This window comes from Bactrocera neohumeralis, chromosome 6 (assembly GCF_024586455.1).
Source record: "Bactrocera neohumeralis isolate Rockhampton chromosome 6, APGP_CSIRO_Bneo_wtdbg2-racon-allhic-juicebox.fasta_v2, whole genome shotgun sequence".
Lineage (NCBI taxonomy): Eukaryota > Metazoa > Arthropoda > Insecta > Diptera > Tephritidae > Bactrocera > Bactrocera neohumeralis.
The window spans coordinates 57,071,869-57,093,203 of NC_065923.1; the positions used below are offsets into that span (position 1 = coordinate 57,071,869).

Sequence of the window (21,335 nt, forward strand, 5' to 3'; positions counted from 1 at the left end):
CGATGTCGCTAGGGAAGGTCGATCGACTTCAGTTCTTTGTACGTTTTCAATTTAAGGTCTCGACGTAAAATGCGTCAAGTCGTTGCATACGTCATCATGTACATTCTCAGCTCCGGCTGCTTTATTTTCTTCACTTCGTGCGGGACGTGGTTTATTCTGTCGAATATTATACAATAATGAATGCTGGGTCTCAAGGTGGGTGATGGTGTCGCGAATAGTACGCTCAGTAGGCCGATTATGTTGACCATAAGTTGAGCGAAGCACATTCTTTACAAAACGTGAATTTTCGTAATAAAGTTAAGCAATTTGTAAAAGTTGTTTAGAAGTAAGTCTTTCCATGATCAAATGCCAACTAATACTGAACAAAAATAACATGACAGCGTGATCTGTCGAAGAAAAGCTACTGAAAAAAGTACCTCTAAAGGATCTCCTGTTATATGGAGTTATATATGTATGTGAATACCATATACAAATTATCAGAATGATGAGACAAAATGAAGTCCGAATTCAGTCGAAAAATTCTTATAAAAAGTCTATATTTTTATATATATGTATTAGTGATCTTACACACACACAGGTTGAGGTAGCTTAGAATTTTTTGAATGTAAATTGTTCAAAAGTAACTCCTTCACTGAGTCATTAAAAAAATAGTGGATATAAACTTGTTTAATGAATATACATTTTACATACTTAAAACCAATCGACAACCCGGAGAATGGTTCTTGCCATAGTTATTGATAAATCATAAGTTATTGGACTGATGGAACGTCAAGATCACGATTCGACTATTTTAAAAATTGGTGATTTATTTTACATTATATACAGACATTTGTTTACATTCATAACTAATAAAATTACTGAAAAATAAATTACAATTTATACATATTTAAAACTGTTTAGCTATTTTTTCGAATTTTATAAATCTTCTTGTTTTTTTTTCTAATAATACACATGCATTTATCATTAAATAGACTTAACTCATTTACAAAACTGTTTTTTTTGTTTTTGTGACAGGTAATTAAAAACCAAAATCTCAATTACCTAGGTATATACATACTGTATTTTTACAATATCACAAATTGTCGGAAGAACTATAAATTCTATCAAAATTGTTTAAAAACATTGTTAGTTAACAACAAAAAGGTAAACAAAAAGAAAGTAATGGTAGTACAATGCAAAGGGCGCATAAAAACAACGTAATTGCCTGTGGCAGGCGTTAATCAAAAGGGATATTTGAGCGTTACCAATTTAAAAAATTGGCTTACTTGTATACAATTTACTATGCAAATTTTAATTTTAAATTGTTAAAACACTTGCACAGTTTTTGTGGAAAAACTGCAGCTCAAATACTAGACAACAATGGCAAACGTTTAGTTTTCATGCGCAATCTATTCATCTCTCTCGCACTTATGTAAGTTCAATATTTAAAAAAATATTATGATTTTTTCTCAAGTAGTAATAATATTGTAAAATTTAGAAGAAAGGCAAGAAATCCCGAAAATGAATATACAAATAAAATAAAATAGAATAAATTACTTGTAAAATAGTTAACAAAATAGTAAAAAATTAAAAAAAAAAATATTTTTAGATTAAAAAGTTATTGTCATTCTACTACTCTAAGGAATATTTATATGTGGACAATTCTAATTTCTTAAACAACCTGAAACAATATAGACATTTTGCAGTATAGACATTTCCGAACAGCAGGAGGTATATACGCCACGCTTAAATCTACATTTAAGTTCGACAACGCTAGATATTTGTAATTTCGTGTAATAAAAAGGGTTGCCAAGACATCATAAATCCCTAAAAGACATGCTTAATGTTTATGGCAACATTTCAGTTTTCATTTACTTTAAATAAAGTGCTACTACTGCTTTTCCACAACCCCATTAACACCGTTCTCCACCTTCCAGTCCGGTTCAAATGCCTGATTCGTATGTTGCATTCTTATCGCTGCTTCGGCATGGTTACGATTCCGCGTCACCTGTGTAGAATTACGCAGACCATAGCTGAAGTAAATCACATAGCCAATGGCAACCCATACAAGGAAACGTATCCAAGTATTCAAGTCCAATTGGAACATCAAATAAACATTCACGAAAACACTTAAACAGGGTATGAACGGCACTAGTGGCACTTTGAAAGTTAACTCGATTGTCGAGACCGGTTGCATGCCGATTATAACCACAATAAATATTAACAGAACGCCAATAACGCCTAGCGCCACTGCACCGGCTGTCGAAGTCAAGCCACAAATCGCCTCAACTATATCCCAGACGATGCACACCAGCGCAAATACTACGACGGCTATTTTTGTAATACGTGATGTAAATAAATTTGGTTCACGATACGAATTGCCATTGAAGAATTGACGTATAACTTTGGGACAACTAACGGAGATTGTCTTCGTATCCATATCTTCATCCTGATAGCGCAGTACGAGCACACATATCGCTACAATTGTGTAGGCCAATAGTGTACCGATGGACATCATGTCGATCAGCTGATCCAAATCGAAAATAAGCGCCATAACACCTAGAAAAAGCGTCATAAAAGAACTGTTATTAGAAATTTCAATACATTTCTAATACATATATCAAGGTCAAAATAAATGTTTGAGCTTCGTCTACAAACTTAAGCCCTCTTTGAAGTTATTATAATCAATATTTTGAAGTTTGATCCTTAAAAGGCAAGCTTGGTCCAAGTTTTCCAATATGGACTCAAATGTAAATTTGATTAGAATAGTTTATGTGGAATAACCCTATTCAATAAACACATTAATAAAACTTTCACCTTGAGACATAAAATCAAGTTCCAATTCAATTTTAAATTTGCCTTTTAGTCTCAAATAAAGGAAATCATAACGATACTGGAACTAGGTCGTAACTTTTAGATAAATTAATATTATTCTTACTCTAATTTTATTCCAGTGTTTCTAAACTTTTTGTTGATGCTTACCCGCGAAAATTCCCGAGATAATTGTTGCCAACAAGGGCGTTTGGGTGTAGTTATGTACTTTTGAAAACGATTTGAAGAGAATTCCGTCGTTGCCCATAGCATAAAGTACACGCGGCAAGGGAAACATAGCACCCAACAAACTTGTGGTCAAGGCAAAGACTGCGCCAATTGTAACGATCCACTTAATAGCGGACCAACCAATGTCGTCAAAAGCCTTCGGGAATGGTGCATCTTTATCCTAAAAGAAAATGAAAAATGATAGTGACTTGTGAAGAGATTAACATCAGAAGAATATAATTGACAAAAACTATAATTTGTAAAAAGATTATTTTGTAAGCTTTGAAAATAAGTTTCAACGCCCTTCAGGCTTTCAGAGAACTGTCCAAAAATACTTTGAGACACGGTTATTAAAACATATTCGAATGGCAAGGTTATATACATACATTTGTGCTCTCTTGTTATCGGTGTTCTCAAAGAGCACACTGAAAGTTTCTATTTCAAACTCACCAGTTCGAAGTAAGGCACCATCATAGTAAGTACCGTCGAAATGCCGAAGTAAGACAAGAATATGATGATCAACGAAATGACGATGGCAAGTGGAATATTGCGCTTTGGATTTATTGCCTCTTCTCCAGTTGTGGCTATGCAATCAAAGCCTACAAAACCATAAAAACATTTCGCGGCACCAGTCATAACACCGGCGATACCGAATGGCATAAAACCGCCACTGCCGAATTTATTATCATCAGTCTCGGGTACATCATCTTTTGATATACTCCAGTTAGCGGGATTAGCTGTAAATAAGACGAAAAAGGTTGTAAAAGATGGTTTTCAACTATTTACAGTGTACATACCATTTATAGCACCAGCAACTAACACTATAGCAATGGTGATCAGATTTACAGCCGTGAAAATATTATTCAAGAAACTGGACTCTTTCACACCAAAGGCAAGTAATGCCGCCAGCAGCAAAATTACACCCATAGCCAAGAAGTCTGGATACTTTGCTAAGAAGTCCACATGCATAGGTATAGCCTCCGTCAACGCCTTCGACATACTATTATCGATAAGCGCGTCAAAGTAGCCGCTTAGACCGCGAGCTACACTGGCGGTACCTGTTCGAGAAGGAAATTATGCTATAAATGCACAAATATAAGCATGTACTCATACCGATCACATATTCCAATATCAGATTCCAACCAATAGTGAACGCTACGAACTCGCCAATTGTTACATAGCTGTAAACGTATGCAGAGCCCGCTTTTGGCACACGTGCTGCAAATTCAGCATAACAAATGCCGGCAAAAGCGGAAGCAAGCGCAGCGATGAGAAATGATATGGTCACAGCTGGACCGGCAATGTTGTAGGCGACTGAACCGGCGAGAACGTATACGCCCAGACCGAGCGTACTGCCTACACCGAGTGCAGTCAGATCGAGGAGATTGAGTACACGTGCCAATTGTGATTCGTTTTCTACGACATCATCCGTTTTTCGTCGGGTTAAGGCGGCCCAGAATTTCGACATTTTTGCAATCAAATGCGGTTTTCCTCTTTGATCTCAATGTTTTTGGTATTTTCTATTCGGTAGTGTTGCTGCTAAAAATGAAAAAAGCTTTCCATTAGATACACATACTATATATATCGCGTGTGGTTTACAGAATACTTTATAATGAAAACTTATATGTATGTCTAATCATTTAGCCTGGGAATTGGGTACTAGCTGATTAGCGTAACTAATTTAGGCCACTTCTGTCAATGGCAACGTGTTATCAACAAATCCAAGCCTTATCGGAAAGATAATTAAGTGTAATTATTTTAAGAACATCAGCGAACACAATCTCTATGCTATTGACGTATACCCAGTTGTGTTAAAATGTTATATTTAATTGTAGTATCTTTCGAATGAAGGCCATAAAGGATTAGTTTTATTCATTATATGAAACTGACTTTCCTGTTCGGTACAAATTAGTCTACTACAAAAGAATGATAGCCAGAGATTATCAAACATGGTAACAATTATTTTCAATTATATACAGTTATATAGCTATTACAGTTATCCGCTTTTATTTTTTATTTTTAAATGTCAATATTTTTTAACTAACATATATAACCTGCATGGTTTATAAGATATTTTCTAACTTCCGGTGCAGCAAATTCATTTCAAACATCAAATTAGACGCCATATAACGAATTTTTCCATTTTATGGTTTCAATTGACCAATATCGCGTTCGCCTAAAGAATATTTACTTAACAAAGAGCTTCAGGGCAGTTCAACAAGGAACTCTTTTCCGAAATCCACTTCGACATTTGTTTTCAGAAAAACTGATGAACCGCAAGAAAGAATCACTTTTTTGATTCCAAAAATATTTCTTGAGTTCTGAATTGATGAGGTAGACCATTTCATTGAAGTATGTTGGTGAATAACATTATTCAGTAGTGAAGTAGAAAGATCTGATTGGCAGGGTAACTAGATGTGCATACTAGAACACTTAGCTTCTGCGCAATGCATTTGAGATGAACAGCGAAGGAAAACAAAACGCAAGGTGAGAATGTACCATGCAAAAACGGAACATCTGTTCAGATTGGTATTAACCGCTACGTGAATGTACAAAGGAAATCGAGTCCACTTAAATCAGCGGTCAATACCAAAAAATTTCAAACAGCACCCAAAAAGCCAAAAATCCTAAATGGCAACAGATTTGCCTTGCTGAGCAACGAGCCTAACGATGATACAAAGGGTATCACCACATTCTATTTGCGTGAGCGTAGCTCAATTTTCATGTTGTGCCCATGAAAAAAGATAACATAGATGAAACAAAAATTCAAACATACACTGAAAAAAGTTTCATGGATATTGTAAAGTACTTGTAAAAAAATAACAAGAATTACTACTCTTACCAACTTAAGAGCTCAAAAGGCTTAGTTGTTTTCATAAAAAGTATAGAGTCTTCGGTAGACGCTAAAGATGTTAAATAAGCACTGGAAGAAGGTGGTTTTAGCATTAAATCTATAATAAATATTTTTAACAGGAACAAAGTGCCAGAACCAATGTACAAAATAGAAGTGATGCCAAATTCTAACCAACCAAAGAAAAATTAAGTACACCCGATTTACAATTTAAAATATCTGCTCCATCGCAGAATCACTGTTGAGGAACCACATAAGAGAAATGGTCCAGTACAAACTGCAAAGAGTATGGACACACGAAAGCATATTGCACTCTACGCAGTGTCTCTGTGGTGTGTGGTGATCTACATCCTACTTCAAAAAGTACTCTTTAAAAAAAGGATTTAAATAAAAAATGCAGAAATCACTCTGCTAACTACAGTGGTTGCCCTGTACATAAAGGTTTGAAATCGAAGTTGTCACAGCGCATTCAAGCACGTCGTAACCAAATGTTGAATATCATATGTATTGAACATTTGTTTCTGGAATGCTAACGGTGTTAACCAACATAAATTGGATATTATTAGATTTCTTGATGAAAATGATATAGATGTTATGCTTTTGTCAGAAACTCATCTTACGAACAAAAACAATTTCTTTATACCGGGATTTAGACTCTATGTTACAAACCACCCAGATGGAAAGGCACATGGAGGAACAGCAGTGTTGGTTAGAAAACGGTTAAATCACCACGCATTAAAATCTTATGGCACAGCTCAATTACAAGCTACAACAATAACTATAAAAAATCGCTGCGGCCTAGTGATCGCAACAAAATACCAGATAGATAGATAAATCGCACATAACAGTTGATACATGTACTGATTTATCTCCTCATCACTCTCCTGTACTAATAAAGATATGTGAACAACCTATATTCGTTGATCCAAAAGTGGGTCTAACATCTTATAAAAAGAATTGGCTAAAATATAAAAAATACGTGATTTAATTAATATTGAGCACAAAATAAATACAGGAAGAGATATTGAAGAAAGCTTAACCCTTCAGGACCGCACTTTTTCTTGATTTTCTGACTTAAAATGGCTCAACTAACTGGCATGAAAAGTTTTAGCTCTCTAGCGTGATCCGATCAAAAGACATTGAAAGTTGCTTATAAGCAACTTTGGGCGTTTAGGGCAGTAATTGAGTGATATATGTAAATACATGCAAAGGACAAAATATATATACAAGAGATTTCTCTTTATTTATCATATACATATATGTTTGTTTTTTATTTGAAGAGTGATAAGATAAAAAACAGTTCTTGTGCGAATTGCGAACACCACATTTTATGCATTTTGAGAGAGGTGTTCCGGTTTTACAAAGACGGGATCGTCTTTTCTCTCCCCAAACTATCCAATGACCATTTTCATCATATCGCTATGAGTTGGGGGGTTCTTAAACAACATGACGGCGTTTCGATCTAGACGCTTCTGAGAAAGAAAGTGAATCCAGAGTTGAGTCGGTTTCTACATTTTGCATTGAACTAAGGCGTCCCCTCTTCTTTTGAGTAGAACTGGAAAACACCGGCGTAGCGCTTAAGAGCTCAGTTGCGATATCCATCTGGAATTTTATAAGTGGCATATTCTTGATGTTTGGATTAACGATTTTGAGATGTTTCCGATACAAAAGCCAGGAATTGCTAACTACTGTGCTTAGGCTCCAGTGAAATATTTTCATGTACCACTTATTAGAGCGATGTTTCACTTTATAAGCTGTTTATTATATGTTGAAACAATAGCAGGTCCCGGAACTTCAACACATTTTGCGATTGGTTTATCTCCCACAAATGTGGACAATAACCAGCCAGCGCACTGCAGCAATGCCAAGATTAGCTTCAAATTTTATTTCATAGGATCCCCTGCCAAACTTTTTCAAGGGTTACTTAAGTGAACCAGTTATCAAAATACAGTTTGTAATTTTTAAATTTTGGTACAACGTATAGCGCAAAGTCATAAATAATTCCTGACGAGCCTGCCCGCGTGAACATTATCAGTCCCAATTGTTGGAACTTAGTAGGGTTGTACTGCTTGAAGGATGATCTTCGTAAAATATGCAATTAACCTGATAACCGAAAGCTTTTATTTATTGCATTTGCATACCTCTGAACTTACCTTTATATGCTATGACCTGCTCATCAATGCTTTGGTGTTCCTCTTAAGACAGATTGTTGAATTTTTCTTTGAGCAACGATAATAGTGGACGAATTTTGTATAATTTGCCATAATTATTATCGGTTTGAGATGGTTGTTTCGACTTATCAGAAAAATGAATAAATTTCTTTATTTTCTCAAATTTATTTCTCGGAATCGAATCTGTTATTCCTGTTAATTTGAATTATTGTGTAAAACAAAACTCCAAGGACCCTTGGAGGGAATACATATTGGTCTGTTCCACAATCAATTTGATTAAAGCAACATCAAAACAAGTGTAGAAATATTGAATCGGCTTATTTACTATGTTAATGTTTTCTTCTGACTCTTTCCAAGTAACATCTTGAAAGTCGATTGATCTTTTTCTCCATTTCAATTGGGAAACATCAACTTTTCAATAATAAAGTCATCCATATTTTCTGATTTTTTAGAAATTTCTTGGTTGGCAGTATTTTTTAATATATTGATTTCTAATTCTTCACCATTTTCTAAAAGCTCTTTCAAATCCTTCTCCAAAAACTCTTCATCGTCTTCATCACACTCTTCGACAGAAAATTTTTCCCAGTCTATCTTCCAAATCTGCTGTATGTCTTCATTACACTCTTCGTCAGAAGATTTGTCCCAGTCTATCTTCAAAATCTGCTGTATGTCTTCATTACACAGCCCTTTTCGTGCTTTACTCATTTTAATATTTGTATGACCTAAACGCCCAAAGTTGCTTATAAACAAAAAAATCTAGCGGTACAATAGAAAAATATTTTCTAATTTTTTCAGTTGTATTTTTTTCTTTCACTAATTTTTTCGTAAAACTGTGTAAATATTTTTTTAAATTTATTTTTTAAGTATGTATTTTAATTATTTTTTTATAATATGCTTCAAAACTTTCGCAAGACCGCCACGCTCAACTTCGCTTCCATTCAGCTTCAATTAAACTCAGCTGTACGTAAATTAAAAAAAAACGCTTGAAAGTGAGGAAGAATTCAACACTGAAATGTATATAAAGAAGCTGTGTCCAAATTCAAGCAAGCAAAATTCCCTTTAGAAAGCCCAAAAGTCCATGAAGACACCAACTGACTCCAACATGCCTATACGAGACATGATTGGAAATTGGTCTCAAAGTGAAGAGGAAAAGGCTCATTGTTTGTTTCACCTAGAAAAGGCATTTCAACTTAATTGCCCAAAGAACAACTTTGAGCTGTCCAGCTTACTGGGAAAGATAACACAGTCGTCTTCATACAGACCAATCAGTCTTCTACCCTGTCTTTCTAAAATATTTTAAAAAGTTTTACTATCAAAGATGACTCCTTTCCTCCAAGAAGAAAATAATATAATACCAACGCACCAATTCGGGTTTCGTGAAAAACATAGCACGATAGAGCAAATAAATAGAATTACTTATGAAATAAGAAAACAATTTGAGCACAGTGAGTACTGTTCAGCTATATTTCTACACGTGGCTCATACGTTTGATAAGGTGTGGCATGAAAGCCTTTTATATAAGATTAAAAACATTCTAACTTTAGAATTATATAAAACATTGGAGTCTTATTTAAAAAATAGACAATTTATGGTAAAAGTGGGAGATTTCATATCTGATGAACGACAGATAAGGGCTGGTGTACCACAGGGCAGTGTTTTAGGCCCAACTTTATACATCATATATACAGCAGATCTTCCAACAGCTTATAATATATTAACATCAACTTTTGCGGATGACATAGCTTTAGTGAGCCGTAACAAATGCCACATAATAACATCCAGAATATTAGCCGAGCACTTAAGGTCTGTCGAAGAATGGTTAGCCAACTGGCGTATAAATGTGAATGAACAAAACTGTAAGCATGTTACGTTTTCGCCAAGACCAAAAATGTGTCCAGCAGTAAAAATTAACAATATTTTAGTACCCCAAGCGAATGAAGTAACTTATCTTGGTATTCATCTAGATAGAAGGCTTACGTGGAGAAAACATATATCTAGTAAAACAACTCGCATGAAGATAAGAACTGCAAATTTAAATTGGCTTTTAAATAAAAACTTCAAACTCAGCCTAGACAACAAAGTGCTTTTCTATAATGCGGTCATAAGCCGATTTGGATGCATGGTATTCAACTGTGGGGTACGACCTGTGCAACTAATATTGATATAATACAAGGGTTCCAATCAAAAATGCTTAGAACAATCACGTGTTCACCATGGTACATGCGTAATGAAATATCAATAAAGTCCTTGGTATTTCTATGGTAAAGAAAGAAGTAGAAGACAGCAGAATTCAATATATATCTAAATTCCGAGATCACCCAAACACATGGCTAATGCTTTAGTACATTCCTGCGATCAAACACGCCTTAAAAGAAGAGATATGCCTAAGGAGCAACGTATCACCAAAACAGTTCAATCACTTGCTTAAGCTTGTCTAATTTTTAAATAGATTTAAGATTTTATAACTTATTGTTAGGCTTTTAAAACAAAAAGCAGATTCAGTAAATAAAAAGATATTGCAAAAAAAATCAGTCTTTTTGAGCAAGGGTGGCCTCTTGAGCCTAACTAAAGCTCCGGCATTGGTAGTACCATTATTGGACTTCCTCAGGATAAGGGTGTAAATAATGTGGAATCTTTTTGGTCGACATTTTTATGGAATATGTTATAGTTGGATCCTGGACTTACATTTCACTTATCAGCAAGTTTAATAGCTGCAATGATGTTTATTTCTAACGATTGACCCTGCATACCATATGCTTTGTTGATCCCTGAGATTTACTCAGGTTCCTTTCATTTAATTATCCATTAAAAATCGTTTCTAACTACTCTTGGAACCGAGTATTAAACCAACCTTGTTTCAGTCTACCTTTTTATACATTATGTAGCAAATAGAGTTCTATTGAATCGGGTCAGAAATGTAAAACTTCATCAGACTTAAATGGAATTATTTCTTCAGTGGCCTAAAGTTATATAACTATCATACTTTCATTCATTGGACCATTTATAACTGCCTGAGTTTATAACTGCTAAGCAACAAGTTATTCTATGAATTTATAGATTACTAAGTAATTGTTTAATTGTTTTACGGAGTCGACAAGGTAATCAATTGTTCGAGAATTTTTCCTAGACACACTCGGGTGCTTTCAAAGATAGAAGCACTTCTTGCGTCTTATATTATCGGAATGTGAACAACAAAGTAAATTCTATTAAGAAGCCTACTTAGGCATTACAAATCAACACATATGTACAGGTGTTGTACTCATGTCTCTGTAAATATTTTATAATTTATTTACATTTGTATGTATGTGTATGGTGTGTTTAAACAACTTTTACCGTTTCTGAAGATAAACTCGTTGCAAAAGGTCACAAACACACGTACTGACAGTTATCCATATTTACATAGATAAATATGTGCTCTTGGCATACATACTATTCGTATGTACATACATATATAGATTTATAGCATTATATATAACAAGGGCATAATAAATGTGCAAATACAAGTAAGATAATAACAAATAAAATGATTTTAATTGCAATCGTTTGTATATTGGCCAAGTATTTTTACGTTTGTATATTGGCCAGTACGTTTTTGTACAATAATCATGCAAAGTACTCAAGTATTCAAGCGCACGGAGTTTCCGAAGTGAAACCGGTTTTCTTTAAAAAGATATTTATTTATATGCATTTTTGACCTTTGAATTGGAAGAAAATTCACACAATAAATAACCCGTGCCTATAGCTTTTATGGAGGGAAAGCGCCGGAAATTATATATTACTATATTTGCGTACGTTCGCTTTGTTACTAAGTTTTTATAATTTAGTTACACGAATAAGTGTGTATAGAAATTGCAGGACATAAAAAATTAAATAAAGTAAATAATATGTGAGTAAAACTATATAAAATATTTGAAAAAAAGTACCAAAGAACAAGATTTTTTTTTTCAAACCAGCATTTTAGATCAGCTTAGAGAAGGCACTTTGCTTTAATCTTGGACTAAAAGTCGAAATATTGTATTGTTTGTGAGTTTTATATCACTTAAACACTGGTATTATTCTCTTTCAGAGAATAAAGCAAAAGATATATAACACTTGAAAAGTGAATCATATTATAATTCCCCTCCATAAATCATGGTACAAAAACGTAAACGATTACTTAATTAAATGTCGTGACTCTTATAGTATTTGAGAAAATAATCTGGAAAGAAAAACATATACATATGTAGTGGGCGAGAATTATGTCGATTTCATTATAATTCCCTCTTACTTTTGAAGTTTATATATCATTACAACATTGTTTACACTGACTCTAATATGTCCCTGAAATATTGTGCTTTCATTTAAAATGAAATCCAGAAAATGTTGGCTTGCAAAACTAACCAATCGTATCTAGTTTAAGAACGTTAATCTTGAAATGTCGTAGAACCAAAAGTAGACTAAAGGAATTAAATCACTTGACATAGTTGGCCAATTTAGAAAACAATTGTTGATATGAATGAATCACTAACATATGTCTGTAGTTATCACCTTTAAACCTAAATTTTAATAGAAAATATCCGTAATTCATACGAGATTGGACTTACTTGCTTCTTCTGAATGGTTTGGTCCGTAAAATTAAGTAAACATAACAGAAATGACAAATGAATTTGTCAACCTTGACAGTTAACTCTCTGGGAAGTTATATAACTCTTTAAAATATCCTATATGTACATACGTATGTAACAAGAATCAAAATCAAATGTAAATGAGCCAGACACAATAACCTTACGACATAATAAAAACGTGAGCTTATTAGTAATTAAGTGCACTTTTTGAGTTATAATGCTTGTATAAACTAAAAAAAATTTGTAGGTAAACAAAAAAAATTAAAACAAAAGCATCAAAAAAGCAACAAGTGCAATTAATCAGCCGAAAATACGTCAATGAAATTAAATTAATTCAGAAAGCCAACTACTCATGTGCATACCATGTACGTATGTAATGCCTTTCCCGAGTTGAAAAAATCCAACTGTGTTTTTTTTGTTTTGTTTTGGTTACTACATTTGTTATACATAAAACACGTACACTAAATTAACCGAGAAAGAATATGAATAAACTGAACAAAACCATAACAAAGCTGAAGAACACTTGAGCCGCTCAAGGTTGTTGACTGAAGTTGGAATGCCATTTAAAATAAAGAAACCTTAATAGCAACCAAACATACAATTTTATACTCATTTAAATGGAGAATATGCATATAAACGTTAGCCACAAGTAAAATATAACTGTTAGTGAAAATACGCGTGTCATTGTTAAACATTAACTTTCGTCCAATATAACATTTGAAATTAATATTACTAATTTCATTATTGGAAAGAAATAAAAAACATATTTAACATATATGTATATCTTTGTACATATGTGTGTATGTTATTGCAGATACAAGTAAAATATAATTATTGCGCCACGAAAAATATTGTTAGGAAACACGTGAATGTGTAGACACAAAGCGCTCTTAATAATTAACTTTTTGTTCAATAACACCGCCAGCAAAATATATTACGAGTACATTGGCTCACTGACTAATCGCACAGAGTATGCTCGACATTAGCCCTGTTCTCACCTAAACCTCAATCGAAATTGAACAACTGCGCCAATATTACTTAAAAAACACACAATCAGGAAAGTCAACAAAAGCAGATCTGTGACTTACTGACTTTCGTAATAAGCTGTCAGTGTCAGAACTAAATATATAGTATGTTATTAAAGTGTTGTTTTGATACATAATTCAAAGAATTCCGACTTGATATCGACTTGAAAAAGCATTTCATAAAAATCAAAAGATTGTTCAACGTTGCCTTAGAACTCATAGGGCCCTCTCTAATACTTAGTATATATCGTCGACCGCAAATGCTCTCTATCTAAACTTATGTACACACAACTAAACCAGTGACGTTTTCAAAAAGTCCCGAAGACGACATTACCAACTTTCTAATAATTAGAACAAATTATCAGCAATATAGCAACGTTCCGTTTTAGATAGTGGAAAAGCAATAAATAACAGTTATAAATTCATTTAGTATGAAATATTTTGACAGCTGATATGAAAAGGAAATTGTTTATACATTTTATGACGCTTGACGATTATGACTGAGTTGGACGTAGAAAATACCAAAAAATTTTAACTTTTTTATTAGCCGCGTGGCACTCAAGAGGCTGTAAAGTTTTCATTGATAATCACATTTTTACTGCTTTTTATTGAGTTATCAACAGAACTTATAACCGTTTATTCATAGTATAATAATTCAATGTTAAATCCTTGCTAAAAAATATTTTTATATTGGCGATGTTAAGAGTCAGTATATTTGTATAATTAAAACTTTTAAAACTATTACTTTCACAAATGTAAAACGTCTAATTTCAGAGATTAAATGTCAACAGAAAATTATCAATCTCAATATGTATTTAAAATGGTTACTTCTGTAGATATACAAGTACTTTAAGAAATATGCTCGCATATAGCTAAAAATAAGCAAGCTGTCTTTGATTTACCATTTCTCTTCTCTAAGCTCTCTTAAAAGAAATTGTTTGCGAAAGCATTACATTATTACGTTGCTAAATGACATGATAACTTTGAAAAATTAATAACAACGTCTTCATTTTTTTACTTTTTCTTTATGCCCCTTTTGGTTCGTCTATTGTAGTTGGAGTAAAACACCAAATCAAATGCAAACCTCCAAAGCATAACAATTAGGTATAGCGCCCACTTAAAACATATGTGGACATTAAGGTGAACCGTGAAACAGGAAGTGTTCGATTTTTCAAAAAATTTTAGTATTATTTCACTAATAACCCTTAACACCAGCGATTATGTCTACTTCGCAAATTTACTGAGATGACACCGAAGATACTACCTATAACGGGTATGAACGACCAGGGTGATATTATTTTACACTCCGTGTGAGACATCTTGTACGTCTGCAATGAGGGGACTAACTGAGGCCTATAAATATCGAATTAAGTTAAGGGGTTACATAGGTATCCTCGGGTTAAAAAAAATCTCAAGACTGTATTTCCGAAGCTATTACTTGGACTTCGGAGACTTGAAATTTAGGACAATATTCTAGATGTGTTGTTGAATTTAATAAGATTAAAAAAAATTATATTTTTTGAACCCCGTAAACCCTGGAAACTCCTTATAGTTTATAAGAAATCGAAAACACATTTTTAACACATTTAAGAACCATCCTAATGTACATATGTAGATAGCAAAATCCATTTCATAATTTGAAAACTGATTATGCAAATTTACAAGTGCATGTTCAACAGTATTAAAACGAAGTAGGAAATGTGTAAAAATGGCATATAAATTATATAGTAGTATATATATTACTACCTTGAAGTCCACCTTCAACAACATTAACATTCAAATAATAAATAAGCTTAGCTTGGTAAAAACAGCTGTTGAATATGGTCAGTTGCTTATGAAGGGGAACGTTTTCGCAAACTAGACCTTCTAAGCCTAAGTGTATAGGATAATCATGACCGAGGGTGTTAAAAAGTGCTAATCGCGTCGAATTGCTGTTCAGCATCATTTAAGTTAAAAACTAAAATTTAAGTTATATAATTTTTTTTGTAAATTTTTTATGAACAAAATTTGTGTATGTATTTCATTTCAAGATTTTAACTCAGCTTATATCTATGGGAGAAAGCTGCATTAAAAGAAATCATAAAATAATACTTCGATGCCTAGAAATCGTAAACCGAAGAGCCAGATCAAATGATTTTTATCTGAAATTAGTGACCTATGTGAAGTATATATGCTTTAAAAACTGTCCACGGCATATGATTTCTAGACATCGTTAATCGTTCAAAAATCGGTTACACAAGTGAAGAAAATTATTGCCTAAGAAAGTTATTTTTTTTTTTGTTTTATTAAAAAAAAATTCTTAAAAATTAAACAACAAATTTTTTACAGTCTCAAATAAATATGAAAATTATGCGCGTTATACTAAACATATTCAGATTTGCTTTGAATAGCAATTTATTTTTTAACAAAACTAGCGTTATCACGACTACCTTCATTTTTCGGCATTTTTAAGAATCATTGTAAAATATAAAATCATCAAATTGACCAGAAAGTCAAATACAGGCTCACACTTGTCTCGACACGAAAACACCACAAAAGCGAAACATCAATATTTCAACTGGACTTTCAAATTATTCTGAGTAGGACTAAAGCAAATCTGAAGAATCCATAATTTATTGACAGAGGTGTTCGAATCGACACACACTTTCTCAGCACGTTCAAAACATGTTTCGAAATATAAAATTGTATTTTTATAACTTACATTGCTCAGAAGGTTGTTTTGTTCAATTGTTTTAAATGCTTTAATTTAAGCGTTTGGATTGAATTTTACGCCGTAATTATAAAAAATACTCCAACAAAATCGAAACAATAATATTAACGCGATATTTTATTTCAAAACGTCCGTGCCATGAAAACTTTCTTCGTCTCCACGATCAATAACGGCAATAAAGGCTCGTTAAAATTCAATAAATAATTGCATTTGTAATATTTACGCGAAATTTCGAATTTAAATTTTGAAACTGCTGTAGGTTCCATACAATGTATACTGTTTCAATATTTTTTTTCACACAATTAATGTGCCGAAGTGTCTTACGAACAACGTGAAAATTATAATAATTACAACGATTTTATTGTCAATGCACTTGCATCCGCGTTTGAGCGATCGCACACGCGCAGTCCGTTTGGGTAAACTCTCTGGCTATTTGGCCGTAACGTATCCGCACCGTGGGCACAGGCAGGTAGACAGATCTTCGCTAACATTTACCACTAAATAAGAGTCGAACACGATCACTGCAATATGTAGCACTCTACACCTCCACGCGCGACACGCTCCAAACTCGTTCTGAATGCGCCGTGTTCGGAGTAAGCCAACAAAAGCTTTAGCCGCATAGCTGCGCTGCCAACAACAACACACACAAACACACGCGACAACTTAACTGGCGGCGTCGCAGCTGTAACGAGCGCTCTTTTTTTATTTCTCGACGAAGTTCAACAACTTGGTCAAGAAATCAAGTGTTGTTGCTTTTGTTGTACTTCTAAAGCTCATTAGTATTGCGGTAGTTATCGGTTGATATTGGTTAACGCTTCACATTTGGTCACCATAAATCCAGATTGCACCGAACGAACGCTCATTGATCGGCGAGACGTACAATTAGTTGAGCTACTGTGGATTTGTTGCTGTTGTTGTACTTTTATTTTTGTTTCATTTACCATTTTTTAGTTTTTTTATGATTTGGCCATTCTGTGATTACGCGGCACGTTAAAGAACCATTAGCAACAACAATCAGCAAAATAACGCTTAAGTGAGTTGAGGCAGCATTAAATGAGCTGCGTTATTCATCATCTTATTGCTGCCCAATATCGGCGCGTTGCGTCAGCATCAACATTATCGCATTTAAACGCAATTGCCGATCGTTATCACACGCAACGTTGATATGCTTAATGGTTCACAAACAAATATGTACATGCGCGTACATACATATGTACGTACAGTGTGTCGAAAGTGAGTAAAACCGCACGCTTTGAAAAATATAGTTGGTTACGTGGAAATTAGGTAAATGACACATCATCGCCAACAAAGGGTGGCGCAATTGTTACGAAATCGTAAATAAAATGTCAGCCATTGCGACGCCATTTCCGGTGACTCCTCGGAAAAAAGATGCGCCCGCGTTGGCAGGATAACTCCTTACAGGATCATTTAAAGTGAAAAAATACATGTTTTAGTTAAAACCCTAACTTATAACTGGCACGAAGGAAAAAAACTAAAAATTGGACTTTGGCAGACAATTTTACAAAAAAATTAAATTTCAATGAAAAATTTGCGACATTTTTTTCAAATAGTTGTTATCGAAAAAAATCCTTAGTCCAAGTCTTTAAGAATTGTATTTCAAAGACCTATGTAAAATTTCATGAAGATCGGTTGAGTGGTTCTCGAGAAATCTTGCCAGCTAGCCTCGAGCGCACAAGGCTAGCATCTCCGAAACCATTACTCGAATCAACCAGAAAATATGGGACAATATTTAATAGGTGTTGTAGAATTTAATAAGAAATTTTATGAATTTTTTGCAACCCATAATCCCATGTAACCCCATAATGGCAATGCGCGCTTATACACATTTACCATTGTTCTTATCGTTCAAAAATTATATAGTACCATCTCAATATGTTATCAGTTATGATATCTATTAACTAAGTACTGAGAAATGCAAAAACAACCAATTAGTAAAAAGTAACATTTCTTCGACTTTAGTGCAAGATTTTGTGTTCTCTATCACATGTGACATTGAAAGGAAGCACAGCAAAGACATTGCTTCGTGACGCCATGAATGAAAAAATGCCCGGGGTGTGTACACAGCTGCTATGAATGTTTGACAGCTAATTATTTTATCAGATCTATTAATTAGAAAGTTAGTACAAAATTTCCATTTGTTTAATTCACCGATAGATTAAATGACATTCATTCGATACTTCATTCCATAGTTTGGGTCCGGATCAAAACTCAGTCAAGAAGTTGAGCTATCGGTTATATTTTGCTTACCGTTAGCACTCTACTTTTATGCGTATTAAGAATAACACCCAGTTGCAATGGGTACAGAGCAGTATAATAGAGTGCTATAAAATGCGTCATAATGAGAATATATACATATGTACATACTTATATAGCAATATATGGCTGTTATATATACACAACAAAACCACAGCACACTTTTGAATATAATTGTACAGTTTGACATAATCGACATAAACAACTGTCAGCAACGGACCTGCATCTTATACTCTGGCGAATTCTTGAATGTATCTCCAAAAAGATATCATGACTGTCTCGTTGTCTAGACTTATTACTTTTTCCTTTGGTAATATCTTGTACATTCTTAGGAATAGGTGTCAACAACAAAAACTTTTGATATACTTAAGTGTATAAACCCTTTTTTTTATAAATAAATTATTTGCTATTAAAGTCGTTCATACGAACTACTATATACAAAAAACAATACGATAGCGGGCACATTAAATTGTAGGCCTCTTACTAAAGCTGTCACATGGCTTTAACAGCTTTGCTCATAAACTCATTGATTTGTAGATACATAATCATTCAAATATTCATGGTAACAATTTCCAGTGCTTAATTGACAGTTAGTAACTAAGTCAAACGCTTAACGTTGAAGTGTTTTTCAATTTCGTAAATCATATGTTGATCATAACCTTAATTTACAAGTGAGCATCGAAATATTTCACAAGCCTCTTCGACGAAATAAAGGTGCTCTTAAATTAGTCTGTAATACTAATATTCTCGTCTTAGAATAATCCCAACCAGTTTAAATACATAGCATGCGCGTTTTTTAGTAAAAAAAATATAAGTTCGCATATGAGCGTAATCGGACCACTGCCACGTCCACAAAACGCTATTAAATGAAAACCTTATAGGTTATGCTGTCATAACTAAGCACTAAATTAAGATATAATAATGTAATTGGGCACATGGGATAGCAGTAGCAAGAGGCACCTGTGGAATTTTTTTTTAGAAAAGTGGGCGTGACCTGCCCTCTAATAATTTATATATATGTATGTACATATATATCTCTTAAACCACTAAAGCTACAATAACCTAATTTGCCCAGCACAAATATTATGAGAACTCCCATCGTGGATAAAATCGGAAGATAACCTCGCTCACTCCCCATATAACGGTGCAGTTCAAAACTACTAAAAGAGCAATAAATTAAAAACTAAATACGCCAGAGCAATAAAATTTTACCACGAAGATTGTATGATAAGGTTTTATGAGAGCGGGTGTGAAAATCGAACGTTGAGTTTGCCACCGCCCACTTTTTGATGAAATCATATATCTCGGGCCCCCTGGACCGATTTCTACCAAATTTATCCAAATTTCCCAAATCCAACCAAAACTGTTCAAGCCTCTAGGTACAGAATATGTGGGCACCAGTATTTATAGTTGACTTTTGATCGAAAATATCGGTCAATGTGTGGGATATACAATTGAAATTCAGAGAGAACCCTTTCCTTATAATAGTAATTCCTTGTCACAAAAATGGGTTAAATCGGGTTAATACTTCCCTGAGCCCACATATATCTAATATAAAGATTTTTGAACTTCGGGTGACTCTATACTGCATATATCGGCCAATATTTGAGTTATAGCTGTTCTTGATATCAGGATTTACGAACACATCATTTGCATATTGTTCAAAGCTTGACACCTTATTCCGAATTCAATTCAACATGTTTGTATTTATGTTTTTTTTATGTCTATATATAATTAACAACCATAATAACAATCTTTAAAAGGGGAAAACTAAATTTAGAATAAGCGCAAATGAGGTTTCGAATTATAAATCAAGAACCAGCCTTAAAGAAGTAATAACATATCCGGACCAATACCGCTTTATGGTTTATAACTTAGTTCAACTAAACTCTTCTCTGGCATTACAAATAATAACTGAGTTCAAATAAATGTTTCATTGCCCTTTAAAAAATATTTTACTCAAAAATGATGGATTGCACTTACGAGAAAGACTTCTTGATATGCAAATCAATTGGAACTTTGAAGCACCAAGTAACCCTAAGTTGTAGTGAAAATTCAAGCCATTCAATGTTGCATAATATAGATATATACTATAAATGTAAAATTAGATTTTTTTTATTAAATAATAAGGAGGAGCTATTCATCAAACTTATATAGTACACTTTATAGTCCTACAAAGAGTTAAAACCGTTGACTTTCAAATGTATTGAGAAATAAAATATTTGATTTAAAAATATATTACAGCTTAAAAATATCTAAAACGGTTGGAGACTTATCTTATACCCTCGTTACAAACAGGTTCGGGTCATTAATCGGTTATTCATCTTAATTAGTAAAAACTCAAAAATAGGTCAAATATTTAAATTTATTCAACTTCATCCGAGTTTCAAGCAATTATTTACATTTTTTGTACAAAATTAAAATATCATTATATTTACCTATAAGGCAATAAAATTTTAAGCCCATTTCGATATTTGTAACTAACTGTATTTTGCTATATTTTTAATGGAAATATTTTCGCCTCCTCTGCCAATGTGTTATATACAGTATGTTACATAATTTTTGTACTACTTTATAAGTAGTTTTGATTACTTTTACTGTTTGTTTGGTTAAATTGAGTGATTTAAAAATGCTGTAGAATATTTAAATGTTAATATTTAATAGTTTAGTATAGTAATTACG

At 33.4% G+C, this 21,335-nt stretch overlaps 1 protein-coding gene across 5 annotated transcripts in view; it reads right to left on the reverse strand.

Moving 5' to 3' along the window:
* Nucleotides 1-786: 786 nt before the first annotated feature.
* LOC126762305 (cationic amino acid transporter 3) overlaps nt 787-21,335 on the reverse strand; it is a 40,288-nt gene continuing 19,739 nt past the window's right edge. Inside the window, exons 1-6 of one of the 5 annotated variants that reach the window (XM_050478991.1) lie at nt 16,371-16,948; nt 4,132-4,554; nt 3,816-4,076; nt 3,469-3,755; nt 2,962-3,199; nt 787-2,538 (exon numbers count right to left, since the gene is read on the reverse strand). In XM_050478991.1, the coding sequence (XP_050334948.1) occupies nt 1,871-2,538; nt 2,962-3,199; nt 3,469-3,755; nt 3,816-4,076; nt 4,132-4,486 (1,809 nt within the window). In that variant the 5' untranslated portion in view covers nt 4,487-4,554; nt 16,371-16,948 and the 3' untranslated portion in view covers nt 787-1,870. Of the gene's footprint in view, nt 2,539-2,961; nt 3,200-3,468; nt 3,756-3,815; nt 4,077-4,131; nt 4,558-8,022; nt 8,182-16,370; nt 16,949-21,335 lie in introns of those variants that run through there. The other 4 variants (XM_050478989.1, XM_050478994.1, XM_050478992.1 and 1 more) reach the window with 4 other exon arrangements.